Here is a 12084-nt window from a genome sequence, read left to right as displayed (position 1 = left end):
TGCGTGGGTACAGAGCTAGCCAGCATTCCTCAGAAATACTTAAGATCAGGCTAAAATGATGCAAAGTTACCTCTAGGCCGATGGTAAAGGCTCCAATGTGATCCCTTCACTCACCTTCTCTTCCCGGGTAGTCCCCGCACCTTCTCCTAAGCTGGTGTTCCGAGGCTGCAGCTCCAAAATGGTACGGAACAGCTTTTCTGAGGTTTGGGTCAAGAAGCCAATTTCTGCATTGGGGTGGAGGCCATAAAGGTATGGAGACTCAGCAGGCAAGGCGTCATCTATATACTGGGCAGGAAAACCCAATCGACACTCAGTAGGAGAACAGACGCCACACACAATTCTGTCAGAGGGGCTTCAGAGCCACTAGGAAACCAAAGATGGAGCTGGCAAGAGCTTTGAGGTGATGATCAGCAACACCAGCCAAGCCCAAATTGGCAGTTGCCATATTTGGCCCTTGTTTCAGACAGGGATCCGTTTTGTGTCTCGATTTGGTATGTACCTCACCAGTAGTTTGAGTTCTTAACTTGGAAATAGACCATACTCTAATGAGTGATCTCATATGTTTGCTTCTTTAAAAAAAATCCTTTGTCATTCTCTATATCCCACCCCCTTCCTGCAAACTGGAAATGAACCTGTAAACAGATACAGATTAAAAGGTGCTGCCAGACACATTGAAGAAAAGTTGATATATAAACAAAGTATTAATAAAGACCAATACATAATGGTAAAACTAATGAACGCCTCTGTCATCAGCAAGGGGTTTGAAACAAAAATGCTTCTCCTATTCATGCATGAACGGACTGAGCACATGATGAAATGTCACATTACCTTTAAACTGGGAACCGCTCACCAGAAAAGGCAACAAATATGACTTGGAACTCTGTGTCTCTAATTATTCCCTCATAAGACTGTCAGAGAGAAAATGAACATCGGTAGGACGAACAAAACGGCAACAAGAGGGTTACCTGGTGATAGCCATTGTAGTCTAGGTTCCCTGGGAGGGGAAAACCTGGAGCCAGTAAGAATTCTCCCTCCAGCATTTCAGGCTTAATGAATTCCTCCAGATAGGTCTTACAGAGGCGCCTGTCCCAGTCGTCTGTGATATGTCCTCCGTACATGATCTCCCCAAAGAGGTACCTCAGGTCATCATAGGGTACCTAAAAACAACAGGCAAGTGGGTGTGGGCAGATTGTGAGAGGTTAGGGTTGCTAACCTCCAGGTACTAGCTGGAGATCTGCTATTACAACTGATCTCCAGCCGATAGAGATCAATTCACCTGGAGAAAATGGCCACTTTGACCATTGGACTCTATGGCATTGAAGTCCCCTCCCCAAACCCCGCCCTCCTCAGGCTCCGCCCCAAAAACCTCCCGCCGGTGGCGTAGAGGGACCTGGCAACCCTATGAGAGGTGCTGCTTCCTAGCAGCAGTCTCATGCTCTGGCCTTTTCAAGCTTAAGCCTCAGCGAATGCTTTCATCACCAGTTCGTTTTTCTAAGAAACTGAACCTTTCATAGCAGTTAAATCACTCCATCTAGCACGCAGGAGATTCAGGGAAAGCCCAGACTGCCGAACAGACTGTGTGTGTATATGTACGATGTGGGGGAGGGTGGGAGGATTGTTACTTAAAACAAGTCTCCCCCCCCCCTTTTCTGGAGTGAACACATCTATCTTGGCAGCCAAACATTTCCAAATATTTTCATAGGACTGTCATGGTGGAGACACAGACAGACCAGAAATGAGTGTTTAAAGAAACAGGGGCAGTTAAAAAGACAGATGTTTCCTAGAACCACTAAAATAGAGTGGGATGGAGGAAAAAGTGGCCTATCTGTAAAGCTACCAGAATCAGAGCCACCGAGCATATAATAACCTTTCTGAAACAAACAAGCATGATTTTTGCACTTGTTTGAGGAGGGGCTGTGGCTACTGTTGCCATCTCCAGGTTGGGAAATACCTGGAAATTTTGGGGGTGGAGCCTGAGAAGGGCGGGGTTTAGAGAGGGGAGGGACTTCAATGCCATAGAGACCAACCGCCAAAGCAGCCACTTTCTCCAGCTGAACTAATTTCTATCAGCTGGAGATCAGTTGTAATAGCGGGAGATCGCCAGCCACCACCTGGAGGTTCCTCTAACAAACAGAAAACCTATGCTGCTATAGTAGAAACTGTATAACAACAATCAGCATGGGGCTCAACAAATTCTAATACATATGCAACTATATCTAACTATTGACATACTTTTATTATAACTTTCTTTAAACACCTCAACAGGTTGATAACTATTCAATCCTTGGGTGCTTATACTATGCTTGTATTACAAAATCAAAAAGGAAACAAACAATTGTCAGCGCAATAAGTTCATACAGAAAGTCGGGGTGTGCCTGAATACAAAGTTCAAAAGGCATCAACTCCCTATCAAAAGTAACAAGAAATCCAGGACTGGAGATGGCAACCTGTTGAGGTGTAGTTATAATAAAAGTATGTAAATAGTTAGATATAGTTGCATATGTATTAGAATTTGTTGAGCCCCATGCTGATTGTTGTTTGCACCACCTGGAGGTTGGCAACCCTAGCTGTGGCACAGTGGTAGAGCATCTGCTTGGCTTGTGGAAGGTCCCAGGTCCAATCCCCAGTGCCACCAGTTAAAGGCTAATAACGTACTGGTGGTCCCTGGCCCTAAGAGTGTGCAGCTGTCCTCGAAAAGAGCCAGGGCTTCTTCAGCCCTGGCTCCGGCCTGGCAGAACACTCTCCCTAGCAACATCAAAGCCCTGCAGGACCTTAAAGAGTTCCGCAGGGCTTGTAAAAAGGAGTTATTCCACCAGGCCTACAATTGAGGACAGTCATGACGTCGTCTGCGCTGGCCTCCCTACCTCCCCCCCCCATTTTGTTTTAGTTAAACTTACGATCTATGGGGGGTAATGCCTAGCTGCAATGCTTTTTTAGTGGTAACCATTTTCTTTGTGTCATCTGCTGTTTTAACATGATCGTTTATGAAGGGTTTTAGAGTTCTAATGAATATATATTGTGCCTGTAAGCTGTTTTTAACATTGTTACTTGCCCTGAGTCTGGTTTCCGCTGGGGAGGGCGGGATAGAAATTGGAAATAACAAACAAACAAACAAATAATTAAGTAATCAGGGACTAGGTGATATGACAGACCTCCACCTGAGACGCTGGAGAACTGCTGCTGGAGAACTGCTGCCTCTTGAGTAGACAGTGCTGACCTTGATGGACTAAGGGTCTGATTCAGCCCGGACTTGGCTGGGGAGGGCAGGGTAGAAGTTCGAGTAAATAAATAAATAAATAAATAAAAGGAAGTTTCGTGTGCTCATGTGTATATTATAGTCCACGTGACGCAACTCACACCCTCAGCTCACCTTTGAACTAGCCTCCAAGTAATTGTAGAGAACATTGACTGAAATGGTGAGATCTCCCGTGTTGAAGGGATACAAGCGGTTCCAACCTTGAGGCCCAAACTTGCGCCTTTCCGCCACCACAGCATGAAAGTAACATAGGGCAAAAAGGATGCTCTTAAATTCATTCTCACGGGTACACATCTCCAGGGTGTCCTGTAAGACAAACACGGGAAGAGTAATGTGTGCATCATACTGAACCTTCAGCAGGGGCCTAAAAAAATTACAAATAACCAAACCCTACATACGCTGGATAACTGAACTAGATGCCATATCTAGGGTCAATTTTTTCTTTTTAGGCTCAAAGTTAACTGCCTGGTTAACTTATTCTCCAGTTGTGACCCAGATAATTTATCTACTTTGAGAGCTACTAGTGACATAAGTACATTTAAAAAAAAATCGCTCTAAATGTCTACATCAGATGTCATCTGGAAGCTTGCTCTTGGGGTCTTTGTAGATGAGCAAGGACCATGTTGCTTGCGCTGTCTTTCCCTCATTCACAAGCACTTTGGGGAGGGTGCGTTTTGGCTATTCCTGCATTCTGCTGATGGCACGGTACAATCTCGATGTGTGTATTCTTGTACTACGTGGGTTAATCTATGATAGAGTTGTTTTGGATGATGTTAATCACTGGACTCCACAGAAGACCATGGTGGACTTTTCAGAATCCTTCCAGCCCAAACATTCTGGCCCATTCCTTTGAGAACAACAGATTCAAGCCTGTGCCCATAGGCTGCAGTTCTGGCATGTATACTCTAGCTCTTCATTACAGAGCCAATGCAGAATAATAGAGAACAGGGGGGAAATCAGCCAGAAGCTATTATTCAGACATGTAGGTCCTGCAGAGAGTGCTGTAAGTCAGAGTCCTGAGAAACAGGATCATGCCCCAAGGGTTACGGGCTCCTGCATGCAAAAACGAGACAAAGGCCTCAGTCAAGGCTCTGGGACAAATACACTCTTGTCCTTATTTGGCCTCACACAGTTGTCTAGCTGCGAAACATTAATGTGGTGCCGATGCAGTAGCAAGCCATACTCTTCACATAAAATGAACACAGTAATAAACTCTTTGTCACTCTGCTCCAAAGGCTGTGTTTGAACTAGTCTTCCATTATCTGGAACAGTAGCTCAAGGCAGTCAAACAAGGTATCACACGACTGCTCCCACCCACAACCGGATTTGAAGGAAAAGAGACATTCTGTAAGAATCCAACAGTTGGAGAACGTTAATTACAATCCGATTGCAGGAAATAGAGGCAGGATGAGAATGAGGACATATTTAAGATTTCCCCCTCTCTTTTCCTGGAATCTCAGATGAATGACAGTGGATGGAAACAAAGTACCGTATTGTCCGGCATATAAGACGACTGGGCGTATAAGAAGACCCCCAACTTTTCCAGTTAAAATATAGAGTTTGGGATATAGTCCTCCGCAGCCGAGGCCCGCCCCTCGCGCGCTCCCCTGCCGCCCCCCTTTGCTCGCCTTTTGCACAAGGGCCGGGAGCCGAGCCGGGCCGGGGGGAAGCGGCGCCTGTTCCTGGAAGAGCCCCGCCTGGGGAGTTGGTCACATTCTTGGCCGCGCTGCAAGAGTGGAGCCAGACGCACCAACATGCAGGCGGGGAGGGAGGTGGGGAGGGAGGGAGGCAGGGGGGCCGAGGAGGAGGAGGAGGAGGAGCGCGCAGCCCGCCCACCTGCATTCGCTCAGCCCCGAACCACCCTCAGTCTGGGCTGGAGCGCAGCGCAGCTGCAGTCACGATGCCGGAGCGGGTGGGCAGGAGCCAGGAGGCGGAGAAGGATGTGGGGAGAGCGGCCGCCCCAGCCCCGGCCAGCCGGCCAGCCAGCCGCCTGCCTGCCTGCCTTGCGCCGCTGAGCGGCCGAGTGCTTCCCTCCATGCACCCCGGTGCGCCTGGCTCCGACTCCCAGCCAGGCAGCGAGCGCCCTTACCAGGCTCGCCTCCCCTCCCTCCTCCGGCAGACATGGACAGAGCGGAGGCGGCTCCCCAGGCAGATTCTCCAGTCCGGCACGGAAGTTTCAGCACCCGCCCTATAAGATGACCCCCGGCGTATAAGACGACCCCCGACTTAAGAAGATTTTCCTGGGTTAAAAAGTCGTCTTATACGCCGGACAATACGGTAAGTCTTTCTGAATACTGGGGTTAACTTTCACCAAACTGCACCTGCTCAGTCACTCCAGCTCTTATCCCAGAGAATATTGTAAGGGCAAAAGCCATCGACAGAGTTCAGGAACATAGTGTCTTTCTACCGAGGAGGAGGAAGAGGAAAAATTGGTTTTTATACCCCGATTTTCTCTACCTCAAACCGGCTTACAATCGCCTTCCCTTCCTCTCCCCACAACAAACACCTTGTGAGGTAGGTGGGGCTGAGAGAATTCTGAGAGAACTGTTTCTGGCCCAAGGTCACCCAGTAAGCTTATGTGGAGAATCAATTCTGGTTCACCATGTTAGAGTCCTCTGCTCTTAACCACTACACCACGCTGGAACTGAAACCCCTGGTCCAGACTGGAAGGCACAGGGAACTGGCTCCCATCCAAGCCCTGCAGCTGGCAAACAAACCCACAGTGGCTTGCGGAAGATTTCTTGCTGCCCCTAGGAAAGCAGCAAAGCACGGTATCACTAGTACAAGGCATAGGGATGACTCCTGCATGTGTGCTATAACAGCTAGAAGGGAGTTGCTGTAACCATATAGTTCCCATTTCTCCTGTTTCACAAGCTCTAATCAGAAGAGCTCCAGGGCACAGACTGTTGCCTCACATAGTGACAGCAACAGGACAGTCACTTTGTACAACAGTGGCTTCAATCTGTATAAAGCCACTCCCTACCACCCACAGAAGTCAGTGCAAGCCCAACAAAGAAAAAAAGGAAGAAGAGTTGGTTTGTATATGCTGATTTTCTTTATCTTTTAAGGAGAATCAAACCGTCTTATAATCTCCTTCCTTTCCTCTCCCCACAACAGACACTTTGTGAGGTAGGTGGGACCAAGAGAGCCCAGAGAGAACTGTGACTAGCCCAAGGTCACCCTGCTGGCTTCATGTGTAGGAGTGGGGAAACCAACCCGGTTCACCAGATTAGAGTCCGCCGCTCATGTGGAGGAGTGGGGAATCAGACCCAGTTCTCCAGATTAGAGTCCACAGCTCTTAACCACTACACCAAGCTGGCTATGTATGTACGTGCTACTGGGCACATGAATACATTGGCTGTTTATTAGTTTGAACATAAGAAAGGCTCTGCTGGATCAGACCAAGGCCCATCAAGTCCAGCAGTCTGTTCACACAGTGGCCATCCAGGTGCCTCTGGGAAGCCACAAACAAGACGACCGCAGCAGCACCATCCTGCCTGTGTTCCACTGCACCCAAAATAATAGGCATGCTCCTCTGATACTAGAGAGAATAGGTAGCAGCATGACTAGTATCCATTCTAACTAATAGCCATGAATACCCTTTTCCTCCATGAATATGTCCACTCCCCTCTTAAAGCCCTCCAAGCTGGCAGCCATCACCACATCCTGGGGCAGGGAGTTCCACAATTTAACTATGAGTTGTGTGAAAAAATACTTCCTTTTATCTTTTTTGAATTTCTCACCCTCCAGTTTTAGCAGATGACCCCATGTTCTAGTATTATCGGAGAGGGAGAAGTTTTTCTCCCTGTCCACTCTCTCCAAACCATGCATAATTTTATACACCTCTATCATGTCTCCCCTTAGCCGCCTTCTTTCCAAGCTAAACAGCCCTAAGCGGCTTAACCGCTCTCCATAGGACAGCTGCTCTAGTCCCCTAATCATTTTGGTTGCTCTTTTCTGCACCTTCTCAAGCTCTGTAATATCCTTTTTTAGGTGTGGTGACCAGAACTGTACCCAGTATTCCAAGTGTGGTCTCACCATAGATTTGTACAAGGGCAGTATGATATCCGTAGTTTTATTCTCTATTCCTCGTCTAATTATGGCCAGCATGGAATTTGCCTTTTTTACAGCAGCCGCACACTACCACCCCAAGATCCCTTTCTTGGTCTGTCGCTGCCAGCACAGATCCCATCAGTGTATATGTGAAGTTGGGATTTTTTTGCCCCAATGTTCATCACTTTACACTTACATTGAATCTCATTTGCCATTTTAATGCCCATTCTTCCAGTATGTAGAGATCCTTCTGGAGCTCTTCACAGTCCGGTTTTGTTTTAACCACCCTAAATAATGTGGTGTCATCTGCAAACCTGGCTACTTCACTGTCTAACCCCAACTCCGGGTCATTGATGAACATTGATCTTCTACAAGGCTGCTGTAAAAGCACTGAAAATTTCCCCATGGAGGACCAATACCTGGCTGAAGTTATCCAGGGCCTTGTGGAGATTGGCATGCATCCCTGTTGGGGGCTCATTGGTGATTTTGATAGAGTTCTCCAGGATCCCCTGAGGTATGGTATGGCCCTCGGGCGAAGCTGCAGGTTCTGCACTTATGAAGACACGGAATTCCAGATGACTGCCTTCACTGTGCTGCTCCAGCTTCTTCTCCAGAGAACTCAGCCACTTGGCCACCAGGTGGATGTTCTAGCAGGAGAAAACAGGGTTCAGCAGGTGGTTTTTACCGCTGCCGCCACCATGAGCACCATCTAGGAGGGGGAAAGCACTCCACCCACTCCAGCGTCAAGAACAAGAACCTTGTTTAATAGCTCTCAACATTATAATTCTCTTCCACAGACATTAGCTGCACATAAAAGGATGCAGATTTTTTTGTACACTTTGAAATGCAAAATAATCAAGACAAATAACTAGCAATTAAGGGAACAGCTCAGAGTGTTTGTTTTCTTAAGGATGATGGTATTCTGTTTGTTAGAATAATGTACTGCTGCTGAAGTAACATTATTTCCCCCAGACAAAACACAGTTCTGTAGGCAGCTGAAATAAAATTGCTTGATAATTTTCAATCAAATAATTCACCCTTGAAATCTGAGCCAGTTACTAGAAAATCACATTTCACATCCTGCTCAACAGAGGTCTTTACAGTTTTGCAATGTTGGTGCCTTTACTAACAATCCAGTAATTCAGACACACACATAAAACACTTGAAGCTGCCTTATATTGAATCAGGTCATTGGTCCACCCAGGTCAGAATTCTCTGTTCAGACTGGTAGGCTGTGGCAGCAGCTCTCCAAGGTATTTCACATTGCTTACTGTGTGTGTGCGTGCACATGTCATGGTGACCCAAGCGAGGGGTTTTCAGGGCAAGTGAGAAGCAGAGGTGGTTTGCCGTTGCCTTCCTCTGCAGAGTCTTTCTTGGTGGTCTCCCTTCCAAGTACCAATCCTGCTAAGTTTCCGAGATCTGATGAGATTGGGCTATACCATTCCACCTACGCTCCCACATTGCTTACTACCTGATCCTTTTACCTGGAGATGCCAAGGATTGAACCCAGGACCTTCTGCATGCCAAGCAGATGTTCTGCCATTGGGCCATAGCCCTAAGTAGGGCTGTGCATATCAATATACCCAAACTGAAAATAAGCCCAAGATCAGCCATTTCCCCAATATTCAGGTTTAATTTTGGCCAAATACCAAGCATGGGAATCTGCTCGAAGCCGAATAGGCGATTCCTGAAAAAGCAGAATAGAGATTTGGCTTTTCAGGTTTCAGCTATTCACCTTTGCTCAGATGCATGGCTCTTTGCCTTCTCCCATTTTTCTATCTTTGACTGGTTTTGATAGGACCCCATAGTTGGGGCCCTTTTGAGGTAGGGGTTGTGTAATCGGAGCCAACTTGGTCAGACCAAACTATCCATCACCCTTCAGTGGATTAATCTGGATAGCAGAAGAATCATTTAAAAGATGGAGCTCACCCAGTCCCGTCTGGAGGGATATACCCTCCAACTAAAAGCACCAGCTTTAACAGCTGCTGATCCAGATTATGAAGAAGACTCCTCACCCGCACGGATGAGCAATCTCCGTCAGAATAGCCGCCTTGATCATGACTTCGGCTGGCTCTGATATCCACCTCCCCCCCATGAAAATCTGCTCTCAAACTGAAGGTCGCCCCAAGTACTGGCTTCATTTCTCCACACCATGACCATCTCTTGAAATCAGATTGTTGATGACTATAATAAAGGACTGTTCACAGAATGTCATTTGTCACCAAAAGAAATGTTTTCTGTGCCTTATTTTTCTTGCATTTAAGCTGTTTTCCTCAGTGTGGAATCTAATTTGCATGGATATTATGCTAATCACCCCAGATACGAACAAAGCCCCTACACTTTGAGGTGCCAGCCTGCCAGTTGACTCTTTCTGCCAGTCCTCGGCAATGCTGAACTTCTGAGCCTGAACACCGATTGACAGCTCGGCTCACAAGTGCCTGGAAGATGCAGTGACCCCTTTGCGGGCCCATAAAACTGGACCCTCTCAACCAAACTTCACCAAACTTTGGTGTCCATCTAAGGAGAGTCCCTTGCAGCTACATTGCAAATTTGGTAACTCTATCTCAAAAAACACCACCCCCAGAGCCTTGAGAATAAATTCCATAGACTATAATTGACCCAAACCTTTTCAGGAATCCCAAAAATAAAGACCAAATACCCATTTACTGGTATGGGTATTCGGCTTATTCCAAGTTTACTGAAAAAAATTGGGCTCATCAAACTTGAACCTGAAATATACCAATTTATTTATTTATTTTTCACACCCCTAGCCCTGACCCTCCATACTATTCTGCCAGGCTGATGGCTATTCCCTCACTGAAGATTTCACGAAAAACCTCCTAGAATCTTAACTTTTAATAACCCTCCAGTTGATTAATGCTTGTAAAATGAAGGAGAAATTTGGCAGGTGGTCCATGGCTAGTATCGGAAACCTGCTGCTAATAATTGTCAAGCTGGCATACTTGACTTTGCATAGATGTGAGAGTATTAAGAGGCTGAAGTTGAAAAACATCTGGGACAGAGGCAGGAATTCTAGCCAATCTCAGAGAAACAATCCAAACTTAATATCAGACATCAACCAAGAGATCCAGTTACCTTCCAAAACCTCTTCTTCCAATTGTCATTGAAATTATGATCCATACAGGCACCACCAACCTGCATGGGCTTTATACAGCACAAGAGGACATGTCTCTGCCCCAAGAAGCTTACCATCTAAATATTTCACAGAAGGAAGGCCACAAAGGGAAGGGAGGGATAGGGAGGCAGAGATAAATAGAGGGTGGATTTGTGTTCATTCCTGTTATATATAGCTGTGGTGGAAAGTGCCACCCCTCCTTGGGGTTTTCAAGGCAAGTGATGTTCAGAGGTAGTTTGCCATTGCCTGCCTCCGTATGGGCAGAGAGAGTTTTGAGAGAACTGTGACTGGCCCAAGGTCACCCAGCAGGCTTCATGTGGAGGAGTGGGGAACTGAACCCTGTTCTCCAAATTAGAGTCCGCCGCTCTTAACCACTGCACCACGCTGGCTCTATATATACCTAGGCTTCATTTAAGAAGCGAAAGGGGACTAAGAGTGTGTGCCAACGTGGGTTTTGATGGTGGGGAAAGGAACAAACTGAGATCGATGACATCATGAAGGTGTTTTGAGAAGCAGCTTTATTTATTTCATTTCTTCCCAATTAGGGGCCCAAAGGGGCTTACATTGCTCTCCTCTCCTCCATTTTATCTCACTACAACCCTCTGAGATGAGTTAGGGTGAGAGAGTGCGACTATTTCAAGGTCACCCAGCAAGCTTCCATGACAGAGCAGGGATTCAAACCTGGGTCTCCCATATTCTAGTCTGACACTGTAACCACTACACCACACTGGCTCTCATTCAGGCCTAGTTCTTTGCTGTTAATAGCTGAAGACATGAACTAAGTACAAACAAGTAAAGCTTTATGTATGACACTATAGTTTGTTTTCCTACCACATTAAGTTGCCATGCAAGAGGTCCAATTAAAAAAAAATGTCAACCCTCTCCTCATGACTTTTTCTAGACCCAAAGAATCAGAAGGATCATAGAGTCAGCAGGGATCTCATGAGCTATCAAGCACAACTCCCTGCCCTGGTGTAGGATACCTGCTGTCCAAATAGATCAGAAAGATATTTATCCAGTTGTATCTTTAAGACCTTACAGAAATAGTATTTCACAATCACCCTAGGCAGCCATTGCTTTACTGTACTTGAATTGATATCTATCTGTTTTTTCTGTTTGTTCTTAAATAATAGGATGAACATATCAAGCCAGCATCCTTGGCCATTTCTCTCTTTTTCCTCTTTGCATTAGTAATGGGATTAGGTTTGATCTAGTGGAGTTTCTCTGTACCCTTCTGGGTCTCATGCAGTACAATCATACAGTACAGCCTAAGCCAATTTACTTCAAAATGGATTAATTCTGAATATGATTACCTTGTCTATGTAAAAGAATGAGGAATAAAGGAAACCAACTCGCAAATAGTCCTAATAGGGAACACTTGCTTCCCATGTATTGTTAAAAATCTAGCAAACCAGGCGAAACCCCAAGTTCTTACGAGTATATTCATTACTACTACTACTACTACTACTACTACTACTGAATGTGGAGTGAAATAGCCAGTTAACAGAACATTCCCAACATTTTATCTGATCTTCTTCAGAGGAATGTATTTAACAAGTAAGCAAGCACATATTGCACCTCCTTCTGGTAGGGCTGTTGGGGAAAAAAATTCAGAGGTAGGGCTGTTGAAAAAAAAATT

General features: G+C 46.1%; 1 protein-coding gene across 1 annotated transcript in view; it reads right to left on the bottom strand.

The window, feature by feature from the left end:
- DNAH9 (dynein axonemal heavy chain 9) overlaps positions 1-12084 on the bottom strand; it is a 206270-nt gene that overhangs the window by 24568 nt on the left and 169618 nt on the right. The window contains exons 25-28 of the mRNA XM_056866930.1: positions 7729-7956; positions 3371-3562; positions 966-1157; positions 115-285 (exon numbers count right to left, since the gene is read on the bottom strand). Coding sequence (XP_056722908.1) covers positions 115-285; positions 966-1157; positions 3371-3562; positions 7729-7956 — 783 coding nt within the window. The remainder of the gene's footprint in view (positions 1-114; positions 286-965; positions 1158-3370; positions 3563-7728; positions 7957-12084) is intronic.

This window comes from Euleptes europaea, chromosome 1 (assembly GCF_029931775.1).
Source record: "Euleptes europaea isolate rEulEur1 chromosome 1, rEulEur1.hap1, whole genome shotgun sequence".
Taxonomy (NCBI): Eukaryota; Metazoa; Chordata; class Lepidosauria; order Squamata; family Sphaerodactylidae; genus Euleptes; species Euleptes europaea.
The sequence above is the reverse complement of the archived record's forward strand: the minus strand, read 5'-3'. Positions and strand labels throughout refer to the sequence as shown.